Genomic DNA, 27,549 nt, shown 5'->3' with positions numbered 1-27,549 from the left:
GCACGTGCAGCTACAGTGCACACAATTCACAAACACAGAAATAAATGTTTTTTTTGCACTTGGGGGGAGCACCCCTGATGGACAGATCACCCCCTGGACAACACTACAACACCCCTTTAGGACTACAGCCTTTATGGGACACTGCACAACACAGCCCAGTCAGCCCCTACGGACAACAGCAGCACAACACAGCCCAGCAGGCCACTATGGACTTTGGAGGAGTGGACACAGCCCCTATGGACAACAGCAGCACAGCACAACACAGCCCAGCCAGCCCTAAATCCCACCCTCCCCCTTCACTGTCCACAGCCAGTGAGAAATGGCGCCGACGCGGGGTCCTTTTATAGAATCCAAAACCCGCGAGATCCAGAAGGCGGGATGATGACGTTTTGCCTCGATTTCGGTTCCCGACTCGGATAGGGGGGGCTCGGTGGGGTTCGGATTTCTGAAAGCCGAACCCGCTCATCCCTAATTACTAGTAACACATTCTTCTGTGCATAACAGCACTCTACTCAAATACACTATTGCTAGGCCACATATTTACACACACACACACACACACACAAACAGCACTTCTCAGGCTGATGCAGCCACAGTATAATTCTCTGTAAGCCATAATAACCATACACAGTGTCAGTAATTACATACTGTACTAATCATATATTTGTCATTAGATTTATAAATAGCACTTTTGGCATCACCCATGTACTGTATAAACTAGATAAATACAATGAAACATACAGAACCCTTTATATTTAGTACCATCCTGTGATATCTAGAAAAAACATATGTATTGTGTAGAGCATTCAGCTGCTCCATCCCATCTCAGACATAAACTACTGTACCATGACTTTTATAATTAGCACTGGAGTATTGCAAACTGCACCTCTGCCAGCAGTTGCCTTATACACTGGGTTATATATTATATACTGCATACAAATTGTAGGTAGAGTGCAGGGAACTTAAGTGCCAATCGCAGGCTAATACACACACACACACACACTCACACACACACACACACACACATTGCCAATGTGCATGACACTTCCTCGTACAGAAGATATCACTCGTGTTGTCATGGAAACAAGTCCTGTTTTGGAAGTGATGCCTTAAACAATAGCCATATGCCTGCAGTTTATCCTAGGCAATGCGACTTACTAATACATATATGTAGATGTGAAAAGGACGACGGGTAGAGAACAAATGTAGCAGACAAGGCTGAAAAACACCCTTAGGATCTTCATAGACAATTATCAACCAGCGAAGGGGTTTGCGGATGATCGCACATGACCCACAGCAGTTTGACACTAGGAATAAAAGTGTAAGATGTTTCAAACCTTACAGAGAGATAAAGTGGAGAAGTTGCCCATAGCAACCAATCAGCTGCTAACTGCCATTTCATAGAGTGTGCTTGAAAAATTATACCTAAAAGCTGATTGGTTGCTATGGGTAACTTCTTCATTTTTTTCTCTCACAAAGGAGAAATAGGGGGAGGTGTACTTAATTTTGGAGAGAGATAGTGGAGAGAAATAAATAGTAACTAGACCGTACATGCCTACCCTCTCGGTTTTCATGAGAGGCTCCTGATTTTTCGGGTAACCCCCCCCCCCGCACCCCCGGAAAGGTAGGCATTTCTCCCTCATTCTGCCCACTTCCTAGTGAAGTGGCCAGAAGGAGAATTTCCACTGCGATCGCGAATCTCCGTGTAGGGGGCGGGGCTTAATGATGTTATTCTACATGTAAATTCTAGCCAATCGGCACAATTTTACCGTGAGGGGGCGGGGCTTAAAGACATGACTCGTCAGGCCCAACCCCGTCGCCGCCATCCTGCTTCTCTTACCCGGGCTTCTCCCGGGAAGAGATATTAAAAGGTAGGCAAGTATGAAGTAGACCCCAAAGTAGCAACCAATAAGCTCCTAACTGTCACTTTTCAGACATACAGCCTGTAAAATGACAGTAACTGATTAGTTAATACTTTATATAGCTCCCCCTTTCATCATGTTTATCCCTGTGTGCTACTCAGGAAGTAAGTAACTTCATCACTATGCCCATTACAGTGCATGGAGAGTAAATGTTAATACTCCTTACAGAGATACTGTACATCCTTTTCACTGGTGACAATACAGATGTAAAAATCGGACTCTATAAATGAATAGATAAGTTACACAAAGACGGCGTTGTAGAGTGACAACAGGTGATAGCTCTCCATCGGCTTATTGATCTGTCTGACTATACATGTCCGCTCATTATTAATTCATGCCCCTGATAATGCGATGCTAATTTTTCTAAAAACCTTTACTTAAATGTATCAGCGTCTCTGCTCTGTAAGTGGTGAGTGTTTTGCTGACAGCTGTGTAATTGTAGCAATCAAATAAAACAAGAAATAAATAGTATTGTATTAAATAGGGAAGGGAGATAATGGACGAGCCCATACATTAATGATTTAAAACTCGCTTGATTTCCACCAGCAGACAGCAGAAACATTTGTCACAATACATTTCAGTTCATCTTGTTGTTACTTACTGGACGTGATCAAAAAATATCTCACTCCACTTCACCACCACAATACGTTCTAATGGTAAAAATGTCCAGCCAATCACAGGCCTTACCATTGATGACGGACAGATTAGTATTTTCACAGTCTTGCTGAACCCAGTGATCAGCATTGACCTCCTTATGCTGGAGATCAGGGGTATTCTTGTTGTACTGAGAATCAGGTATATACTGTACTCATTCTTAGGTCTCCCATGTGGACCAATTTTTCAAGAATTTTGCCACAGCACTCTTTCACTTAAAATGCTCATGTTTCCCAATTTAGGGGCTTATTCTGAGTTGCGCGCAAATCCGATGGTCATACTGCGCATGCCTCTTTGGGCTAATATGCCAATGCGGGAGGAGGCACCTGGTGCAAGTAGATGTCTCTAAGATGCAGCATTGGATCTTCTGTGAGACCATCGATCATCTTTGGTTACTCAATTGCCACTCACAGCTCCGTAGCCAAGGCAAGTAAGTCTGCGTCAGAAGACAAAGACCCTGGCCTCTTCACTCCCAAAAAACGGGGACAACACGCCCCCATTTTCTGGAACATAGGGCAGCCATGCCCACTCCCCACCCCCAAATGTCCACGGTCTGTCAATCAGGCTGCGGCTTGGCGGAACTGCGAGAGACCTTGCAGAGGGAGAGACCTACACATGCACAGTACAGATCCTGTCCATGCTCAGGTCTCTCACACCATCGGGTTTGCGTACATCACTGAATCAGGGACTTAGTCAGACGCAAGGTATCAGAAATGTACAGGAAATGTGCTGGGCGTTCCTGGACGGTGACTGGATGGTGGCTATTCAGGTGACTAAGATGGTACGGCTTATGGGCATGAGAGTGTCACAGACGTGTCATTAAAGTGACTGCAAACTCAGGGCCTTATTCAGAGCCGGACGCTATTTGCGGACGGTCATTCCAAAAAAGGGGCCGGCTATTTAAATTGAGTGCTTGCTCTTTGCAGTTTGTTGACGCCTCTATGTCTGAGCGACACGTCATCTCCGGTATTTATTAGATTAATCGGGAACATCGAAAGGCTTCTGAACTGCTCGCAGTGCTTGTGGTATAATTTTCTTCCCGCTATCACTGCGAGCAGTTCAGGCTAAAAGACAACCAAGTGACGTGGTCGATGACGCTCCTTTACTAATTATGCACTCCCATTAAATGCCCTTTTGACCATTAGGCACGCCTGCGTTCGGATCTCCACTCCCCCGTTTTCAAGCACCTTCCCCTGTTACCACCCACAAACGATACATTCTGTCAATCAAATTAGCAGCCCCTCGCTGTTTTACGAGCGCACAATTTCTGACCGCAATGACTGGTTTGCGCATGCGCATTATGACCCATACGCATGCGCAGTTGTGCGAACATCGCTCAGAGCGAACGAGCGTCCGCTTACGAGCGGCTCTGAATCAGGCCTTCAGTTGCATAATCGATCACATACTCTGGCGGAGAATCTGCACCCAGCATGAGGCTGGTGTAAGTTTGATGATGAGACCGATAGATGCATCTAAAGACTCACCCAGCAGTATTTCAGTGTGAGAAGACACTCAGAGTTGGCGTCTCAGTCCTCAGCACCTGCAGGCGCACACTTGTACACCAGGGAAGGATTTCTAATGGGATTTGCATAAAATTGCAAAAGCAATACCAGTAACAGACGTGGACTGTGCACCATCTGACTCAGGCCCTTAGATTCCTGATACATCCAATAAAAATAAGAATTTACATGAAAAAGGGATATGATGGCGTTCCTAAAATCAGGGAGCATTATAGTATGTCACATGGGCGTACTTATCATATGGGAGCCTTATCCAATCCTTATGTGTGTACTGTACAGGGGGTATATTATGCTCCATGATACACATTCTATATTGTACTTAGGAGCAACAACCACTGACAGGACATGATCAGTAGCAGTGACATGAGCTGCCCTCATTATTTTACCCATAGTAATTGGGACTTCATGCTAATTTATAAACCTATCAGCTCTCACTATGGCTCTTTACTCAGCTCCCCTGACCACCACATCCTTACTACACCTCTCCCTCTTAGACTGTGAGCCTGATTCAGACAGGGTCCTCTCCTCTGAGCACTATCCCTGTCACCTGTGACCTGTGATCCCCAGTCTCCATTCTCCCCACCAGCGACTCTGATCCTCTCTGCCCTCCCATAATGAAATCTCTTCTCAATCCTTCCAAACCAACCACCCCTGACTACCATCAATGCTGAAGATCTCACTTCCTATCTCAAATACAAGATTAACAAGAACAGACTTGAAATGGATCAGAGGCAGAACTATCGGCGGTAAAGCCCCTGGGAAGGGGTCTTCCTCCACTGATTGGATTATCATCACTGATGATCTGCAGTGTCGTCGTACTTACTGGTTGCCTCCTTCCCTTCAGACTTACATTCTATTTTAAATGCAGCTGCTAGACCCATTTTCCTAGCAAAAAGGTCTTCTACTCGGGGGGGAAGGGGGGAGGGGGTACTGTGGACTTAAGCAGCCACCCCCTCCACCCTCCTGTCCGTGGCAGCAGCTCTGGGCCGCAGTGGGTAGAGAGAAACTGCTGCTGCCACTGAGCGCAGCAGCAGTCTCCTCTACATGCACCAGATAGGAGGGGGGAGAGCAATCACACGAATTGCACCCCTACCCTGAATTTGACCCTGGCTAAGGGGCAAATGGGCGCCCCCCTGTGGAGCGCCACAGATTATACTTTAATTTTAATTTATTATGTTGCAGGGGGCGTGGCCACATCTCCTTACATTAGCCCACATCCCCTGTCATTACTCGGGCCCGGGCAAGATCTCTACTGCCCTGCTTCTACTGCTGCCCCACTGTCAGTCCATACATTACATCTACTAACATACTAGGCCATTAACAAAACTGCCCCAACATAAATCTCTTCACTTGTCTGGAAATATCTCCCAGCTTGGCCTCTCCGCTCTGCTTCTCTCATCCACACTCATTACCCAGCTGCCATTTCTGGCTGCAGGACTAGTTTTGAAACAGTTAAAGGTACATATTACACTATCAAAGGGGAGTCTGTGCCCTTCTAACACAGGATTCTCCCCTTAGTATATGTGGAAGTTATACTGATGCGTCTATAACCATGTGGTGCCGATTATAGGCAGAACTGGACTAGAAAGGGGTGAGGGGGGCAGAGGGGGTGAATACATCCAGGCTTTCCTCTCTCGGGGGGTCCCTGAGTGGAGCTGCTCTGAACCAGCCCTGGCGCTGCTTACTGGGGCAATTCTGCTTGTCTCCAGCCTGCTATTGGCAACTAAGGCTGGAGACAAACAGAATCAGGCTCCAAGAGGTACGGGGAGGAAAGGCACACACACAGTGGGCACAGCATGGGTGGCGATGCTGACAAGATCGGGGGAGTCCCCCTGTCTTAAGTGCCTCAGGCCCCACAAAATCTTAATCCGGCTCTGATTATACAGTAGGTGCTTGTTGTGGTACAGTAGCTGTAGTATAGAATGTTCTTTTTTTTTTCACTAGAATTAACTTAATTCAAATACTACTACTATTACTCTAAGCCTTCTATAGATACCCCAATACCTGATATCAAATCATATCATAATGTTTACATCCCATATCAGCTGCATACCTTTATTTTATCTATCATTTTCTATTACTAGCATTATCCCATCTTATTCAAGTTCCCTACATACTGAATCTTGTGACCCTTACATTCCTTATTTACAACACTACCTACTCTAATCCTTGTGCACTATGGACTTGATTCAGCAGTGCACACAATCGATTATCGGGAATCTGAGCGTGCGCAGGATTCATTCTGTGAGTGTGCAGAATGGGTCCTGCTAAGACGCACGCAAGCCCTTGAATGCCTCTGTCTGATTGACAGGCAGAGACATTTAAGGGGCGGTGCAGGGGAGGTCGGCGTTCCCGGAAATGGGGCGTGTCCGCCCCATTTTCCGGGAGTGGCCAGCCCAGGGACTGTGTGGACGTACACAGTCTGCTGGGCTCTCAAGCCGGCCAGCCTGAGTAAGCTGAAGCTTATTCAGCTGTCCGGCCACCTGGCACCATCCACCATCGCGACCATCGACCACCGTGATGGTGATCCCAGCCTGCGACCTCCGTCACAGAGCTGGGATCACAAATACAGCAGGGGGTGTCATACAGGGGGTGTCATACACCTCCTGCTGCATTTGCATTATTGCAAGGATCGCAATTGCAAAGCTGCCTGCGTGCACTACACACTACAGTATATGCCTGTGTGCAGCCTTGCTGAATCAGGCCCTATATTATAAATATTTTATCAAACATATTATATTTGATGTGCTTTATTTTGGGATGGGTATGGGATGCCGGCATTCGAGATCCCGACGTCGGCATCCCAGCAGAGTTAGAATACCGACACTAATCTGTTAGTATTCTAACCCTCCCCCTCTCCCGATCTTAATCCTCCCTCCCCAGTGCCTGACCCTAACCTCACCCCCTGATGCTTAAACCTAACCTCCCCCTAGTGCCCAACCCCAAAACCTCCCCTAACCCCACTACTTTACCTTGAGGATTTCAGCGGTCGGGATGCCGACACTGGGATTCTGACAAGAGTCGGGATCCCGGCACCGGCATTCTTAGCGCCGGAATCCCTGCCGTCGGGATATTGATCGCATCCCCTTTATTTTATGTCTTTCCTATATACTCATATACTTCTGTTTATTTATAAAATCAAAAAGAGCTCAGGCCCTACATTATATGAAATAATAAGTAATAATAATTAACAACCCTAAATAAAAATGACAAAGTGCAGGGTGAAAAGATACGTCAGGAGCAGCTGTTTGTGGATTTTGCTCATTTATACCTGGTAACACTGCACCTCTCCCTCACCCACCTTACAAAGAATACTACTCACCATGGAATTCTTTTCTTGTCTTTGCTACAGTATATGCACTCTTCTTCTTTATCACTACAGCCACATAAAATGCAGTATAGTCCCATGCCTTATTAATGTTGCAGAATAGGCTTCTCTGTTCAAGCATTAACACATCTGTTTTCTTATTGGGGATAATGTGTAAGCCTGTAATAGCCTGCCCTATGTGCACATTGCCTGGAACTGAATCTTGCTGACATCAGCGAGATAGTCTGCCCAAGGTTTTAAAGTGGCAATAATTTAAAAGGCAAAAAAAAAATGATATTGCCTTTTAATTGATTGCCTCTTTAAAACATTGGGCAGACTTGTCAGGATCTCGCAAGTCGCAGGCTATTACATTTTACCCATTGTGTGACTTTATATATGTGCAGTGTCGCTCTCCATGCTGTCATGTATGAGTTCTTTTAAACACTGTCTAATGCTAATTCTGATTTCCTGGGTGTTATACAGACGCAATCTGGGGCCAATTCAGTTATTGCTGATGTGCCACCAGTCATCACCGTGACATTGGGCCGCGCACATTGGGCCTGATTCATAGTTGCTTTTAAAGCGGCCACAACTGTGGAAATAAAGGCATAATTCTACCTGTATTCAGTCAGCCACATCTATGCGACCGCGCAGCCACCATCCATCTACCGTCATTATTATCATCAGCATACGCGCATTTGCTCCAGCCCAATTGTTTGTTGGAAGAGATCCGTCTGACGTCGGTCAAATCTCTGCAGATGCTCGCCTCTGAATAGCCCATAATTCCTTTGGCCTGAATAGATCATGTAACATTTATCCTATGTGTTGCCATTCAATTACACCCAGTCAGCAAAAGGTGGAGATATGGCTGAGATCTGTGTGACTCTGGGATGCCCTTAATAAATGTAGCAACTACCATTTGGGTATCAATGAATGCCCTTAATTCCTCTAAGTTACAGGTATGCAGGTTCTGATACATATGCAGTTAGCTAAAAATTGCAAGATCCATCCACACATAGGACTGCTTGATACTCTTAATCAGGACTAATCTGCAACCATTCTGGAGGTGCATGCTAGTGCAGCCAAGACTGAGGGGTACATTTACTAAAGTGAGAGTTTTAGAAGTGGGGATGTTGCCCATAGCAACCAATCAAATTCCTGCTATTATCTTCCAGAAGGTGTTAGTTAAATGTTAAGTAGAATCTAATTGGTTGCTAAGGGCAACACCTCCATTTCTAAAAATTCTCACTTTAGTAAATATACCCCTAAGGGATGTTGCCCATAACAACCAATCAGATTCTACTTAACATTTAACTAGCACCTTCTAGAAGATAATAGCAGGAATCTGATTGGTTGCTATGGGCAACATCTCTTCTAAAACTCACTTCTAAAGCCTCTCACTTGAGTAAATTTACCCCTAAGTCTTTCTCCGCAGCACGACTGTCTTTATGCTAATGCAGCAGCCGATGGGATTCATACAGGAATGTCCACCAGCTGTGGAACTCCTTCAAATACACCATCAAACTTTTCACCAGCCCTATGGAGGAGCATGGCCACCAAAATCAGTGCAACTGCGACAACAGCAGCAGTTGCTGACCGCGACCGCATTCCTTGGTGCCTGTTACCACCAAGGAATGCCTCTTGCCTCTTTCTGCATTCAACTTCATTCTGTGACTTTTCAGCTGTAACCATGCGCAGTGCCCTGTATGTGTCAGGTAACCTGAATACAAGTATAGTTACTGTCAGGATGTAGCCTGGGATCGGCTGCTGCTCACCACTGCGCCGGCATCCTTGAGCTTAGGTGTTCGGTCGCCGGGGATGGAGGTGAGTGGTGGCTGAGTATTCTCCCCGGGGTCTGCTAGGGCTTCCGTGCGTGCGGCCTGGTTCCCGTGGTGGCGCAGCCATGTTGGTCGGTAGCACCTGACTAGTCTCTCCCAATGGTAGTCCTGCGGTCATTCAGCTGATCTTCTGATCCAATGACCTACTACCTAAGCATATTTAGTTGTCTATTTACTAAGCAGTGTTATGAGACAGAGTGAAAAGTGATAAGTAAGTGATAAGGTGCCAGACAATCAGCTCCAAACTGCCATCTCACAGGCTGTGTTTGAAAAAATACATTTGGGAGCTGATTGGCTGGCAACTTATCACAGACATCACTTTTCACTCTGTCTCATAACACTGCTTAGTAAATAGACCCCTTAGTCTGACTCCAGGAACAGAAAGCTGCAGTTCAACTTCACTTTCCCAGTGACTGTGATGCCAGTATTTGTTCCAGGCTCTAGGTTACTTTCATAGCGTATCTTATACAGCTTGTCCATGTCTGGCTCTTTAGTACTATTGGAGAAAGCTCGCTTCTCTATCACCTGTGCCCAGGGTTGGACTGGCCCACAGGGGTACAGGGGAAATCCCTGGTGGGCCCCACTGCCTGAGGGCCCACCCACCTACTCTAGGTGTCAGGTTCCAGACCTCAAATCATACATTGTTACTCAATTATATGGTCAGTTACCTGGTGGAGGAGAACCACTGATCAACATGGGTGCTTGGCTCTTTTCTATAGAAACTACAACCAGATTTGCCTATTCGTTAGTCAAGCTTCTCTGGGGTCTGACCACACCCCTTAAGCATGGGCCCATACCACTGCATTCCCCCAGTGGGCCCTTTATGCTCCAGTCCGACACTGCCTGTGCCATTCCAAGCATATTTGCGTCTGGATTCCTAGTGACTTACTTTTGTTTTGCCTCAAGTTTTGCTTCAGTTATTCCTTTTGTGTTTACCCAGCTCTGATGCATTTACCAGTTTCCTGTGTGTCATCCTGTACCATTCCCAAGCACTAGTTTCAGAAGCTTTCCCTGCATCTGAATTCAAGAAGCACCTTCTGTTCCCCCATGACTGGTTCTACAGAGTATCTAGTACACTAGCCTGCATCTGAGTTCCCTGCACAGTTATTTGTTTTCTGTGACTGGATCTACAGAGTTCCTATACACTAACCTGTGTCTGAGTTCTCTACACAGTTATTTCCATTCCACAACTGGATCTACAGAGAGCCTATACACTACCCTGCGTCTGAGTCCACTGCATACTTATCTCCATTCCGCGACTGGATCTACAGAGTGTTTATACACTACCCTGTGTCTGGGTTCACTGTACACCCAGGGTCTCTCTGTGTCTGGATTACTGAGCTTACATTACACTATCCTGCGTCCAGTTCTTCCGAGTTACCCAAGGCGTCCAGTATCTGATCTTCCCATACTAATTTTATACTAGTCCGTGCCTGAATCTCCAGTGTCACTTCCTGCCCTGGTGTAATCCTGCCTCTGAATTACCTGCAACATTTCATAGAGCAACATTTCATGTCCGTTTTTTAACTCTACCTTGCATACGCAGTCTTCCACTCATCTTATCAGTGTCATCCCCTAGTCTCCTCATCTCTCCCAGGTACCTAACCAGAGAGCCGTGATCTGCTAACTTGGTGCTGCAAAACCCAAATCCTAATAGTAGGGGTCACTGGTGAAGACCACGAGTGGGTTAGACTCCGTGCCTCTGGTTTTGTCTAGCCAACACCTGAGTTTGACCTTTATTGAGGACACTACTACTGTCACTCCTCTAGCTGTTTCTTATCCATCCTGCCCCCACGGCTTCCTGTCCTCCACAGAGGAATTCCTTGTACCGGATCGTGACTTACCCATTGACTTGAATTAATACGGTCTCCACTATTCCAATTATATTCTCTGCAAGTTCTTTCATGTGACATATCTCATTTGGTATAGTTTCCTAATACTGTTTAAACTGGGTCTTTCAAGCCGTTTCTGTAAATTCGACATGCCTTTGGCAGTAGTCTCAAATTTTATATGACTACAGAGGTCATTTTCAACTAATAAGCTTAAGGTTACTCATGGCTGTCTGTCTTTTTTATTCCATACTTGGTTATTAAAATCTGTTCTGCCTGTAATAAAAATTTCCCACAATTTATCTCTGGATAAAATCACAACCTTAAATTCCCATTTCTGATAATTGTTATTATTCAGTTTAGTCACAGTTAATCCAAGCTCTGGGCTAATGGCCATATTGTTTTATTTTTCATTACTCCCTTTGAATTACAGTGTTGAGTTACTCACATACACTTTGCTGATTTCACTGGAAATTTACATATATTTTTCTGTTATACAGTACTGCGCATCTGGGCACTGTACGTGTTGTGAAATGTCCTTCTTTGTTCGAGCTTCAAACACTCAGAAAAATATTACTTAAATGTAACGTTACTGTGAACAGTACATGTAAAATGTTACAACATAGCTTGGAGGACTAATAGGAAGTACATAAAATAAAGATCACTCACACAATGCATAGAGATTGCAAAGTGATACGTATATATATAAAAGAATGTAGGGGTGCACTCACCAGTCTTTTAATTCATTATCATATAATCTTTATTCCATCATATCAAAAAATTCTCACCGTTTTGGTCCTGTTTGGACCTTTGTCAAGGTACATATATATATATATATATATATATATATATGTCATTACCACCAGTCATGGGCATGCCTGGTCTGCTTCCAAAAACTCTGCACTGATGACTAGTGCATTCCTCAACAGAACCTAACAACTCTCTCAGGTGTTACCACTAACCTCCAACACTGATGACTCATGTAAGGAATCATCTATCAGCCAACCACTATAAAATCCTGCTCAGTGCATGGCTCCAGTGCCTGAGTTTCAATTGCCTTTTCATAGATGCTTCTGCTGTACTTCAGAACTATACTTTCCAATATAGTTTGCTTCCAGTGTTGTTTCAACAGCAGTACATCCATACCCACATTTCCATTGGAAGTGTTTCCAGGTAGAGTTCTCATACCAGCTAAGTTCTCTTTCACTGTGGAAACCATTTACACTGGTCCTGCTAGCTGGATCTCCACTGAGTAAAGTCCATACCCACTTGTGGGGATTCCTGGTGTAGTCTGGTAGGGTCTGGGACTCCAAGCCAGGGTATTAGGTTGCGCCAATTCAACCTATTTGCATTTAAGATCTATGTGTATTTGTGTACCCTGACACATTAGTTGTCTGGTTTTGAAATACAGGATTATTGCATCTACTCCGTGTTCCCACAGTGCCAACATATGCGTGCCTCTCATTGCACGCTACATGCTGTTCCAACAGTGTTAACACATCTGTGCCTCTCATTGCATGGTACGTATTGTTACCACAGTGCCAACACATCTGTACCATTCATTGCATGCTACGTATTTTTCCTACAGTGCCAACACATTTGTACCATTCATTGCATGCTACGTATTGTTCCCACAGTGCCAACACATCTGTACCATACACTGCATGCTAAGTATTGTTACCACAGTGCCAACACATCTGTGCCTCTCATTGCATGCTACGTATTGTTCCCACAGTGCCAACACATCTGTACCATTCATTGCATGCTACGTATAGTTCCCACAGTGCCAACACATCTGTGCCTCTTATTGCATGCTACGTATTGTACCCACACTGCCAACACATCTGTACCAGTCATTGCATGCTACGTAATGTTCCCATAGTGCCAACACATCTGTGCCTCTCATTGCATGCTACGTATTCTTCCCACAGTGCCAACACATCTGATAGATAGATAGATAGATAGATAGATAGATAGATAGATAGATAGAAGTTTAGCAATAGATAGACAGATAAATAAATAGATAAGTGATTGATAGGGAGAGCAAGAGAGATAGGCGATAGATAGATAGATAGATAGATAGATAGATAGATAGATAGATAGATAGATAGATAGATAGATAGATAGTTTAGCAATAGATTAACAGATAGATAGACAGACATATAGGTGATACATAGATAGATAAATAGATAGATAGACAGATAAGAGATAGATAGATAGATAGATAGATAGATAGATAGATAGATAGATAGATAAGCAGTATATTAACAGATAGATAGACAGGCATAGGTGATACATAGATAGATAAGTGATAGATAGATAGATAGATAGATAGATAGATAGATAGATAGATAGATAGATAGATAGACAGGAAATAGATAGATAGTTTGAAAGATAGATAGATAGATAGACTAGCAATAGATAGATAGATAGATATAGATAAGTAATAGATAGATAGATAGATAGATAGATAGATAGATAGATAGAAAGATAGATAGATAAGCAGTATATTAACAGATAGATAGACAGGCATATAGGAGATAGATAGATAGATAGATAGATAGACAGATAGAAAGATAGATAGATAGACAAATAAGAGATAGATAGATAGATAGACAGGAAATAGATAGATAGATAGGCAACAGATAGATAGATAGATAGATAGATAGATAGATAGATAGATAGATTGAAAGATAGATAGATAGATAGATAGATAGAGAGACTAGCAATAGATAGATAGATAGACCGACAGACAAACAGACAGACAGACAGATAGATAGATAGATAGATAGATAAGCAGTATATTAACAGATAGACAGGCATATAGGTGATAGATAGATAGATAGATAGATAGATAGATAGATAGGAAATAGATAGATAGATAGAAAGATAGATAGATAGATGATAGATAGACAGGCAACAGATATATAGATAGATAGATAGATAGATAGATAGATAGATAGATAGATAGATAGATAGATAGATAGATAGATAGATAGATAGACAGATAGTTTGAAAGATAGATAGAGACTAGTAATAGACAGATAGATAGATAGATAGATAGATAGATAGATAGATAGATAGATAGGCTATAGATAGATAGATAGATAGATAGATAGATATAGATAAGCTATGGATAGATAGATAGATAGACAGACAGACAGACAGACAGATAGATAGATAGATAGATAGATAGATAGATAGATAGATAGATAGATAGATAGATAGATAGATAGATAAGATGTAGATAGAAAGAAAAATAGTAGTTTACCCTTTTAGTTACATTTAAATTAATAATTAAGACTGTTGTACAGAGCAAAAGAAGATTAAAAAAAATTGTGTCATACTACCCTAAAATACGGTGTCCCTGTACCAATTTTTCACAGTTGAATAATAAAAAAAAAAAGTCATGAATCTGTTTTATAGAAAACAATTCCTAGAAAATGCTTTGACAATATTAGCTGATAATATTACACAATAATTTATCATCAAACACAACCAAAGCAGGGTGTGCAATAAAAGTGTGAGATAATGTAAAATTCAGTTGTCAAAGAACATCAGAGCTGGGGGGAAAAAGGGAAAGCCATGCTCAGACAGGCAGGGGTTAAATGTATGTGCCTATGATGTAAACTAGGAGAGGGGTATAACGGAAAATAGGAGGAGAGCATGGCAGACAGTCGTGAGGATGGAGATTACGGGAGGCAAGAGTGAAGGGGAAGATTAAAAGATTGGAAGAAGAAGCAAGAGAGACAAAAAGGAGGGACATGAGTTGATAGAGGGAGGGGATAGAGAGAAAAGAGACAAAAATAGTGGGAAGGGGCACAGATACATGACAAGCAGAGCACAGGGAGAGAAAGTGAGAGTGGGATACACAGAGATTAGGATGGGAGCAGGTGTATACTAAATTTATTCTGGGAAGGGGAATGTAAGAGAAGAGGAAGTGAGAAAGGGACAACAGAACATAGATCTGTAAATAGAGAAGGGGGAATGGATGGAAGGAGATGAGACAGAGATGGAGAGTAATTAAAGGGGAAGACATTAGAGGGAGAAGCATAGTGGGGGAAAAAGGAAATGAACAGACAGGAAGATAGATTAAACTGACAGAGACAGGAACGGAAGGAGGGGAGGGGGGTACTCAAGAAATTTGTGAGAAAGGGGGAAATAGGAAGAAAAAGATTAGTGTGGAAGAAAGAGAAGAAAGGAAATCCAGGAGGGAGAAGAAGACTGAGGAACTAAGGGTGGAGAGATAGAATAAAGGGGAGGGAGGGAGAGAGAGAGAGAGGAAGGGACAAAAAACACAGACAGGAGGAAGGATAGAGGGAGGGTGCAGGGAAGAGGCGGATGTGGAGGGTGTCAGAAGTAGTGGGCTGGCTCAGCCCTTGGGGTCTGTGTAGAGGTGTGAGGAGCCCCTCTGTACCCCTAAGTATGCACCTCTTCAGCATGATCTTCCTGCTGCTCATGTTACAGGCCAGGATCTCTCAGGTAAGCACAGGCTCTCAGTCTGTTGGTTATGTAGCTGTCCATTCTCTCTGGTGCTGATGCTGGCCTTTGGGAGGAGGAGGGGGAGATAGGTTGCTGCTGACATTGACAAAAGAGCACGGCCGGGGAGAGGATGGACAGGGAGGTGTGTGTCTGTATTTACAATGTACATATGTCTCATTGTCAGGACATGTGCATAGTGTCTATGTGTGCTTGCTGCTCAGTACATGTGTGTGGCTAGAGAGATGGATAGATAGATAGATAGATAGATAGATAGATAGATAGATAGATAGATAGATAGATAGATAGATAGATAGATAGATAGATAGATAGATAGATAGATTAGATAGATAGATAATGCAAGGATTTTTTATGTTATGCACTGTAATGTAAGTATGTGCAAGTATGTGTTTTAGTGAAATATGATTATATACATACTGACACTCACAGAACATATTTCTTCATGTCACTAATATATATATATATATATATATATATATATATATATATGTATATATAAATATATATATAGCAGATGTTGAATCGAACAGGGAGATAACATTCTTATATGCGTCATGTGCACTTTGGAAATTCCAGAGTAGTACATGTATATATGTTTGTAAATTGCAATAGTTGTTTATTCATTAGTGATAATCACATGCAGACATGCTGGCAGGAGAGGGTTCAGGGCCTTTATCACGAAAGTATGGAATCTCTATGTGTATTTTTACCAAACTGCACAAGCCTTAATTTATTGCATCAATGTACGTGTGTGTTAGCACAAGGGAGAAATACTCCATTATAGTTAACATGTACATGACTCTAAAATACCTTTGTATATGGATTGTTGATATATGGATTGTTTAAATATCTGGATGTGATATCTCTGATGTAGCAAGTAATGTATTGATACAGTGTCTGTGTTTATTTATGTAATGTTACAACATTGCCATAACTGACTGAAAGCATTTCTATGCCATGTAGGTGTTGTACTATGTGAATTAAAACTAATACATTGACTTTGAAGTAAAACAGTACTTTATGATACTCTGTAACTATATGGTATCTTAATGAATAAAAATGAATAATTGCATATGTTTTGTGTATAATAAATATTGATGAAGAAATTGATGACCATGACTGTGCTTTCACCTGTCACAGTAATGCTGAAAAAGTTTACTGATGTTGTTAGTAGGAAGCAGTCAGTATAATACACCAGTAACTGTATCACCTATGGGTCAGTGCACTTCTCCCTATTAGGATGTGCACATGATTATGACTTTTACCAAAATAGTTTTGCAGTAAAGGTGGCATATTACTTGTCAGTGAGGAAATAATTATGGATCAGTCTGACACAGTTGGGAACTTCCTGGTCTCTTCATTTTTGATCCTGCAGAAAATCATTCATTCTGGAAATAAACATTAACTCAACACCTCAGCCCTTAAAACTGTTGCTGTAGCAGTTTGATGGGTGCATACTTAAGCTGGGTACAAACCTAACAATGGTACGACCCAGCAATGCAGTGATCAATGTAACAATACATCGAGTGCTCAGCACACACTGGACCTCATTCAGAGGCGCTCACAAAATGCGAGCGTTCTCTCTGAATGAGGACGGCTACATCTATTTTCTGAGCCGGCCTCCTGGCCGCTCGCTAAGCTGTGGGTGACCACCCACAGCTTTAGCTAGTGGCGAGGTTGATGGTCACGATGGTCAAGACCAACTCGACCATCGGGGCTTGCGACGAGACCCTTGTGGTAGGGTCTCGTTTACCGCAAGCCCCAGTGAGCTTTCAGCTCTATTAGAGCCGGAAGCTCACCACTGACATCACGAGTGATGTCAGTGGGGCCGCCCCCAAATGACAGGTGTTCCGTCGAGAATGCCACCATTTGTGTAGCCACCGCGCCTACAAAACGGTGCGAGCTGTCGATTACCATCGACAGCCGCCCCTTTTGTAGTAAGCCCCGGTGCGAGAGAACTTCTCTCTCGCTCCGGGGCTAGCACACGCGCAGTGCGGCCGCTGCATGTGTGCAGGGCCTCTACATCAACCCACTTGCGAGCGCATCGGTGCTTGCGAGCACGACTGAATGAGACCCACTGTACGATCTGCCATACAACAGCGGATGGATTTCTTGCCATCTGATTGGCAAGAAATCCAATGGGACAATTCAATGAACAACAGCCCGGGAATGACAAATTGAGCGTACATGCACTATACGATGTGTACGATATATTGCATCAATCCGCATCGGTACGATATATCATGTGATATCTACCCAGCTTTACACTCAGGGCCTGATTCAGCAAGGAACGCACGGATGCAGATGCACGCAATCGGTCGATGGTTTTGCTCCGCGCATGCATTGCCGTGTGAGTGTGTGAAGCGGCCAGTGCGATGGAGTATGCGTACACAGGGAGTCCGCAGTCCCACGGATAAGTTATTAACAGGAAGTGCCGTTTGTGGGGGTGACATGGGAGTAGTCTGGCAAACGAAGGCGTGCCTGTGCGTTTGGACGGCGTTTCAGGGGCGTACATAATTAAGACCTTACGGCGGTGGTTGCAGCGTGTGGTCTAGTTGCATACAGGAAGTCTCGTTATGTCTGCGGGAGGGTCAGGTCATATTGTGCGTATGGGTCTGATGGTTCTCGATGTTACCGATGTTTATGCTGTTTTGCCAGATATAGAGGAGGCAAGTAAAGGGAAGTGGGTGGTATTATGTAGGTTTGGGCGTCTGCTTATTCTGCTGCGATTGCCGTGCGTATGCATTCATTAGCATATTCTCGCAGCGAACGGGTGCGTGCGTCTGCATCCATGTGTTCCTTGCTGAATCAGGCCCTGAGTTCCATGCACTCACACACTTTACTTTTAATCACAGTGGTTACGCCATGTGTTGTGCCAGTTTTGTATATGCGGGGAATCTGGGTGCTTTCATGTCTGGCATTTAAAATGAGTCTGTATTGGAGTCAAAATAAATATTAGTTTCCATATCTATATATAAGATTTATGTGCTTATTGAAAATAGTACACAGTGAAGTGGCATAAAATGCATGTTTTGTACATGGCTTAAAATGAAATCTTGTAGAATTTGTGCCATTCAAAACTGGAAATGACATACATAGGGCGGGACGCAACAAACATAGCATTGCGCATACAATGCATCCCACCACTGATCACAAGCATAGCAGCATTAAGTAAAGCTGTATGCCTGTACAATTGTGACTAAAATCGCAGAGGACAGCTCTCCCAATTCCAAATGGGTGGGCTACGTTCCGCCGCCCTACGCATGCATGCCGGCATTAGCAATGCTGGTATGCATGGTATGATGAACACAGCAAAGGACCTCACTCTCTGTAAGAGCGGCTCTTTGCAATGGAGGGACTTCCGGGTCTATGCACCATAAGCCCCTCTGGCGTCCTTCCATGTGCAGAAGGACGCACGTGCTGCGGGGGGTGCTGGGAGGGATCCGATTGGATCCCTCTCACAGCACTCTCCCGATAGAAGCCTATAAGCTTCTATAAGGTAACACCATCAGGAAGATGGCATTAGCCACCGCAACCAAGCCCCAGAGTGCATCGTGTTCCAGGGCTTAGTACATATGAGAAATGTGCTCAAATCCGCATTTTGGTGGTGTGACCGCATTTCTCGCTTTGCTGCTTCCCGCCCAATAAGAGCTGTCCTTTGCAACATAGGAACTTCTGGGTTTATGACCAGGGAGTCCTTCTGCACATGTGCGGCCGTCAGCAATCTCTGGGAACATTGGATGGGATCTAGTTGAGTTGGATCCTTCTCAGGGAACTACAGTATGTGGAAAGAAGCCCAGAGGCTTCTATTAGGCAACGCCATCTATAGATGGCGTTGCCTATCGGGTCTAAGCTTTCCGGAGCTTTGTACATATGGGGAATGCAGTCAAACCTCCAAAAATGGCATTTTCGGAGGTTTGACCCCATTTTTGCTGTTGATGCATCCCACCCACTGTGATTACCCATTGCTTTGATAAAAGATTAGACATTTCCAGAACTTATGTTAACTATATGTGTATCATTTTTAACTGATACTGTATATGGGTTCAGAGTTAGGAGAAAGAGCAATTTGCAGAGAGACCTAGGGGTATGTTTACTAAAGTGCGGGTTTTTAGATTTGGAGTTGTTGCCCAAAGCAACCAATCAGATTCTACTTATTTATCTAGCACCTTCTAGAAGAAAATAGCTAGAATCCTATTGGTTGCTATGGGCAACAACTCCAATTCTAAATTTCCGCACTTTAGTAAATATATCTCTTATAGTTAGGAAGAATATGTCATAGCTTAATTTTGAGTTTCAGAGTAAAAACAAAATCACCCAGTATTTGTTTCCTACATGCAAAACCAGTCAGTATTTTCCCTGCATGCAAAAAAAAAGAAATGCATTCATTGCATTGCAAAATGATTTGTTCCAGAAGCATATTGGTCCTGTTTTTTTGCTCTTGTACCTATAACTGAATCAGGCCCATAATGTCTAGTAGATATCTCTCTATGTATTGCATACAGTACCTGTGGTTTAGGATTAGGGAAGAAACATATGATAGGTATAATAACATCGGGCTTGATTCTGATGTCTGTAAGCCCGATCATTTATGTACATCTCCCATCTTTGGGCATTTTGCAGATAGGTTCCTGCTTGATGCAGTGTTTGGGGGGGCAGGGTTGGCGACCCGGGCCGTTGTACAAAATGGGGGTGTGTTGCCCCCATTTTGTAGGCGTGCCAGGCCTATTGTTTGCGTCATCAGGCACAGACATTCTGGACCTGCCTGGCAGAGAGGTCCTGACGGCCAGGCTGAGCAAGCTTCGGCTTACGTAGCCAGGCCGAGGGCAGTGACCATCACGACTGGTGGTTACGAAGGTTGTGATGGTGGTCTGAAGCAGTGTCTACAGACGCTGCACTCGGATCAAGAGGCATCGCGACGATATTATGTTAGTGGGGGTACATACAATCATTCCAACCTCCCATTCAGTCACCTATACTCGGATTCAAGGTGGAATTGCAAAGTTGCTTCGTTGCGGCTGTGCAGTACGGTCAACATCGTTATCAGGCCCCTAGTTCAAAAATGTTTATTAAGTACTTGGAACTAGTCTACTTTGCACCCCTTTCATTGCAACATGGTTTATTCCAGGATCAAATTGCCACTTGTTTTTTATTTTTTTATTTGCTCTGAACCCTGTATCATAGGTTTAGTAAAAATGTTGAAGGGATCTGTTAATGACCTAACCATCTTACTTAGCTCTATTATTTATTGAAGATTCCATATCGTAATTGGTTATCATCCACTACAGGATTTCACTGTGTATGATAACGGTGCTCCAGCCAATCAGCTCCCTACTGTCAACTGTTAGAAAAATGACAGTTGGGAGCTGATTGGCTCCCAACGCACAGGGGCATATCTATAATGGGTGCAGGGTGTGCGGGGAACAAGGGCCCCTGGGTCCAGGGGGCCCCACAATGCACACCCTGCACCCATAAGATTACTTACCTCTCCGGAGTCCCATGTCGGAGCGGGGGTCCGGCGCTGTAAAACGACTGGAAAGTGGTCGCAGCGGCCATTTTCCCATCGTATGCGCAGTACTGCAGCCATTTTCCCAGTGACCTGTGCATACACTATAGAGTCTGGGCACACTCTAGTGCCCAGAGTCTATAACTCCAGCTCAGTGCACTGCCGACCGCTGGGCGGAGAGGAGGGGGCCCATGTCGGAGACTGCACACTGGCCCCCTCCTCTCTAGAAACGCCCCTGCATACGCAGTGAAATGTATCACTCGTTTTGGTGATAAAACTCGTTAGTAAATGGGGTCCTTAATTAGAGGTTTCCAAGAGCAGTGACTGAGAGCAGGTTATTGGCCGGTGATTGTGGCAGCATGTCCTCAGCTGGCTGGTTGCAAACATTTCTGGGCATTACTTGTAGAATAATGTCCATAAATCAGCCATCAGCTTGGAGATCAGCTTACAGTAACATTCAATATCACTGTAACCCCCCCTCCTCCCCCCAGATTCTGCATTTATCTTTATATTTGTGTAATACCTATATTTATAATAGTATTTATTAGGGAAAGAGGCCATTTTGTTATCATACTACTATACATTTTGGGGGGGGCACGGCACATAGTGTTTGTGCCTTTGGAGCACACCACGCCCTCATTGTATACCATTTTGGGGGCATGGCAAGGCATTACACCCCCATTTCATGTCATGCTGGAGGCATGCCCAGTACTTCCCCAGCCTCGCTCTTAAGTGTTTGGATTACGCATGTGAGAGAGTGCCCTTCCAATATCTCCTTACTGCGGGACACTGCAGACGATTGGGTGGTACAGTATTATGTACCCTGTTTTTAAGTGGAACTCCCTGCAACCAATGAGCATATAGTTTTTTAGGAGTTTTGTGTGGTGATCCGGTGGGAAGTGACCTGTCCATTATAGAGATTGTGTTAGTGAAAGCACAGCTATGTGAGACAAGGTCAGTTTCATGATATGAGGAACGGAATGGAGGTAACAGGAAGTCTCAAACTGAGGGGTGTATTTACTAAGCCTTGGATGGGCATAAAGTACCAGCCAATCAGCTCCTAACTGCCATGTCTCAGGCTGTGGTTAAAAAAATGACAGGTAGGAGCTGATTGATTAGTACTTTGAAAGAGATGTACTAAACTCTGGAAAGTGATAAACTACCAGCCACTCAGCTCCTAACTGTCATGTTAAAGCCTGTAGGGGTCTATTTACCAAGCCTTGGATGGACATAAAGTGAACGGAGGTAAGGTACCAGCCAATCAGCTCCTAACTATCATCTCACAGGTTTTGTTTAAAAAAAATGACAATTAGGACCTGGTTGATTGGTACTTTATCTCCGTCCACTTTATCTCCATCCAGGGGTTAATAAATAAACCCCTGAGTTATATATTATTATAAAATCGGACCCTGATCTAAATTAGGTCATCGTTCACACTTGTGTAATTACCTAATTGTGGCTGTGGCGCACGTACAGCACGCGCCCCAGCTCCCATTGCCAGTTACCGGGTCCATTTATTTACTGGTAAATATATTAAAATCGCCTTTTGATAAAAATGATGTCATTACGTTGGCATGTAATGACAGTTGGGTGATCTCTGACCCCTCCAACCAGGGTCAGTGATGTTATTTTCAGGGAGTCCCTACATAACACATCTATAATCTCCAAACATTTCTGTTCCATCCAATACTGATCCATACCACCTCATGATAAAAACAGACACTCCTGAAAATCAACCAATAATAACATCACAACATTATCCACAACCAAAAATGTATAACAGTACAGAAGAAAGGAGAAGAGCACACAGGGATGCCCATGCCACATAGAGAGAGGAGTAATGTGAGTATATTCGAAAAAGTACATTAGTAAAGATGAAAAGATGAAGGAAAAAAAAATTATGTTAAGGATAACCTATATAAAAGTACTGAAAAATGTATATCATCATGTTGGTGCGTGTGTGTCGTGACTACCACCGAGTTCTATAAAAAAAAAAAAACGTTCAAACTCTAAGCACCCCGTAATACTAGTCTTCATTAGGTTTAAAAACACGATCCAGGCATACAAGTGTGTGCATTAGGTCCATCATACACAGCGCAGGGAGATGCAGCCAGGGTAGGCAGGGGAGGCAGAGCCTCCCCTGTCATACTCCTGAGATTTGATATAAAAATTATTAGAATAATACAAAGAAGCTATTTATAACTTATAAGCATCTTCTTTGTTTATTGTAATAATTTTTATAGTTAACACTCACCAGCTTTGTGGAGCTCCCTGGGACTGCAGGGAGACGAGAGATGAGGCAGCAAAAGCTTGGCCTCGCTTCTGTATAGTCAGACTCTGCTTGCAGAGCTGGGGGCAGGCCACACCACTGGCAGTAAACTGCACAGAAAGAGAGCTGATAGAGGCATGCCTCTGAGCATGGGGGGGCGTGCCTTGAGCATTGATGGACACCTTGGATGTGTCAATTGACCAGGAAGTGCACTGCAGTGTTTAGAGATCGGAACTCAGCAGCAGCAAGAGAAGACACAGTGATGCAGGTAGGAGAATCAATAGACACTGAAGCCATTGACCTCACCGCACGTCACTGACACAGCGCAAACTGTAGCCAGTGTCTTGTCAGCATGACAATATCTGCAGTGCTGGGGACAACTGTTGAAATATGGAGTGTGCTACTGCACTACCTCCATGATGCTCCTTTAGGGAAGGCATATGGTTTTACCATGATGGCCACCATTTGGTCTTTTGTGCATGTGTTGCACCATCTTGTTACTGTGTTAGAGTGCCATAGTGGAACATGTATGTGGTTCACTTAGCTACAGAGAGACCCTGCAATATACCTCAACATATATCCTGCAAAGGCATACCACTTATCTGTATATGCACTGCTACCCACATACATCACCAACTGGTGCTCGGGAACACTATGTTCCTATCATGCTCTGCTCCACCAAGGATACTGTTTCTATATAACTGTGAGTATGGCTTTACAAACATACTGCTACATAATAAACCAAACTCATAGTTAATCCTGAGCTGTTGGAGTATCTATAAAATCCAATGATGTATACTATTTACTATGCATATCATCGCCAAATAGTATACACATATCACAGGTTATGGGCCCAGGAAGACAAGCGCAAAGTACAGCACCTAGATGCCATAGACATGTGTCAGTACAAAGGATTAGCACAGAGTGTTCAGCACGGTGTGTTACTAAAGCTAATCAGTAAAGCTGCATAACTATGTCAGTACGCGACATACCCAGGAGCTGCATCCATAATGCATTTTATTAAACTGAAAGGTGCAAACAATTACACAACTTGCAAATTTGCAATGGATATGCAATTAAAATGGGAGCGGTTGTGAAAGGTTACAGTTGATCCAGGTGACAGTCTGAACCCAGATGATATAGAAACAGTCATGGGAACAATAGGCTTAAGTGTTGAACAGCACGTGTATTCTGTCATACATGGGGAAGTGTCAGCTAAAGACATGTGAACAGCACTGCTGGCAACAGTGCTAGGGATCTGATGAGTTGCATTGTCCACGAGCATTGAAAGTTGGCGTTTCTGAGCTTGCACAGTCTGTTGTACTCTAGTATACAAGGGAGAGACTGAAATTAGCATTTGTGTATTACCGCCTCTGCAACTCCACAAACATTTACAGCCACTCATGCATTAGCATCCACCTCTGAATCAGGCCCTGAGTGGTTTGCAGTCCTTTGTATTGTATAAAAGACAGCCAAAAACAAATTGAGGACTTCATCTGTCTTCAAAGCATCTGAAGTGTCACCCCTAGAAACCACTGCCCCTGTCCTTCCGACAGTCACCACCAGGGCAGGATTATAGGCGGGGCGGAAGGGAGCGATCAGCAAACATTGGCCGGAATCTGGCTGCTGGTTCCTGCGCCCCACCTCCCGGCAGTATCACACAGCACAGCAGTGCAGCAGCACCCTAAGGCCAGTTTCAAACCTGCCGGTTTTGGCCGTTCGGCCAAGAAACAGGCAGAAGCCGGATGGTGTTTTTCTGGCACTCAGTGCCTTTCACAAGCTGCGGCTTTGAGTCACTTTTAATATATATTTTTTTTTACTTATCGACTGGACATGTGCAGCAGCAGCAGCTGCTGCACAAGCCGTCCGGTGTGTGTGTAAGGAAACATTGTTTCCTATACACCACTGCTGTGCAGTGACGGCACGGGCACGGCAGGCAGCTGTACTTCCAGTGGATATTCCCAGCTGTAACACGGCAATCATGCAGTGCCCGGGCCGTGTGAAAGGACCCACCTGCTTCCCTGCTTAACTATATTTCACAACTGACAAAAAAACGGGCGGCTTTTTGCCACCCTGTAAAAACCGGCAAGTGTGAAACTAGCCTAACTGATGGACATGATGACTGTGGCTGACTGTGGAAGATCCGTCCCCCTTTGATGAAATAATGCCATGATTCGCAGGTGAGTAGGGGGCGGGGCCTAATGCCGCTCCCTTTAGAAAAGCTGGTACTCTAACAGGTAGGTGTGCTACTGAGAAATCCAGCACACACTCCTTTCCTCCCTCTCAATCTCTCACTCTTCCTCACTCCCTCTCTCACTCCACTTCTCTCTCTGTCCCCTACTCCTGTCCCTCTCTCTTCCCCCTCTCTCTCGCTCTTCCTTTATTTCACTCTCTGGCCCTCATTCAGAGCCGCTCGCAAAAAGTGAGGGCATCTGCTTTTTTTTTTTAGCGCGTGCGCAGTGCCCCACCATCGACCCGCTTGCGAGCACATAGCGCTTGCGAGCGGGTCTGAATGAGGCCCTCTGTCTCTCTCCATCTCTCTCCCTTCCCCCCCCATCCCTTCCTCCCTCCCTGTCTCTCTCTCCCTCCCCCCTTTCCCTCTCTATCTCTCTCTCCCTCTCTTAGGGGTCTATTCATGATGTTAATTAGCGGGGTTCAAAAGGACACCGATAATTAACATTCTAACTCTACGCGAGCGCCGGAGCAATTCATCATTGCTCTTGCGCGGAGACAGCTGCGTCTCCCCAAAGTGTTTCACTGCTTCTTTTAGAGCAGTAAATCACATGCGTGGCCTACGGTTCACACATGCGCTCAAGAGCACCGTTGTCCGGTGGAAGGAGCCAGACAAAGACCTCTTCGCAAGTTCACAACGCGGGACTCCTCTCACAGGGAAGGAGCGAGTTGCAAGCCCCAAGCTAGAGCAATCACCATCTGAAGATGGCGAATGCTCCCACACTCAAACTCCGAAAATATTGTATTTTCGGAGCTGAATTCTGTCCCCATACTAGTGTATGGGGACAGCGGGCCATTCCGCGAGAGAAAGGTAAGCAGATCTCTGTGATATCTCCTGCTTTACCTTCTTGATGAATGGCCCGACAACTTAATTTCTATAATTGCAGGTGAAAATGTTCAATTTCTTCTGCTTTTGTAAACATTAAGTGACAATGAATAGGCCCCTATATATCTCACTCCCTGTCCCTCTCTCTCTCTATCTCCCTGTCCCTCCATCTCTCTGTCTCCCTGTCCCTCTCTCTCTCTATCTCCCTGTCCCTCCATCTCTCTGTCTCCCTGTCCCTCTCTCTCTCTATCTCCCTGTCCCTCTCTCTCTCTATCTCCCTGTCCCTCCCTCTCTCTATCTTCCTGTCCCTCCTACTCTTCTCTCTCCCTCTCCCTCCCTTCACTTCTTTCTCTCTCTCCCTTCCCCTTGGCAATCTTATTGATGGGGCCCCCACAACTAAGTTGCCCCAGGGGCTCCCACAAGTCTTAATCTGGCCCTGGTCACTACTGTCATGAATCAGAAGTTGCAGGAGGAAGCACAGTGTGATGATATATGCCATTCTGTTGCACTTCATCCTATAGTCAGTATTTTAGGTGCACCTTGATAAAGACAGAAAGTTATAAACACAATGGTGAAAAAAGGAAAAGGAACTACTGCTACCAGGGTCTGAGGGCCTGATTCAGAGCCGCTCGTAAGCGGCCGCTCGTTCGCTCCGAGCGATGTTTGCCCAACTGCGCATGCGTACGGATCGTTATACGCATGCGCGAACCAGTCAGTGCGGTCGAAATTCATGTGCTCGCAAAATAGCGAATGCCTGATAATTTGAGTGACAGAAAGAGGCATATGTGGGTGGTAACAGGGGAAGGTGCTTGAAAATGGTGAGTGGAGATCCGAACGCAGGCGTGCTTAAAGGTAAAAACGGGCGTTTTAAGGGTGTGCATAATTAAAACAGAAGCGTCATTGACCACGTCACTGGGTTATTTTATAGTCAGAACTGCTCGCAAAATTGTGGTAGGAAAAAACAACCCCAAGAATAGCGAGCAGTTCATACGCTGGTCGATGTACTCGATTAATCTAATAAATAGCGGACATGACGTAGGATGCAGCGGCCAGGGGGCGTATTTTTTCAAAAAACGACCGCAAGTTTGGTTCGCTCGTTCAGACCTAGAGGCGTGAACAGACCGCAAAGAGCGAACGGTTGATTTG

At 44.4% G+C, this 27,549-nt stretch overlaps 1 protein-coding gene across 1 annotated transcript in view; it reads left to right on the top strand.

Annotated features, from left to right (window-relative positions):
* The first annotated feature begins 15,337 nt into the window (after positions 1–15,337).
* OLFM2 (olfactomedin 2) overlaps positions 15,338–27,549 on the top strand; it is a 365,566-nt gene continuing 353,354 nt past the window's right edge. The window contains exon 1 of the mRNA XM_088452501.1: positions 15,338–15,552. Coding sequence (XP_088308627.1) covers positions 15,412–15,552 — 141 coding nt within the window. The 5' untranslated portion in view covers positions 15,338–15,411. The remainder of the gene's footprint in view (positions 15,553–27,549) is intronic.

This window comes from Taudactylus pleione, unplaced genomic scaffold (assembly GCF_031769625.1).
Source record: "Taudactylus pleione unplaced genomic scaffold, aTauple2 ptg000551l, whole genome shotgun sequence".
Lineage (NCBI taxonomy): Eukaryota > Metazoa > Chordata > Amphibia > Anura > Myobatrachidae > Taudactylus > Taudactylus pleione.
Note: the sequence above shows the minus strand (reverse complement) of the source record. Positions and strands in the feature narration are given on the sequence as shown.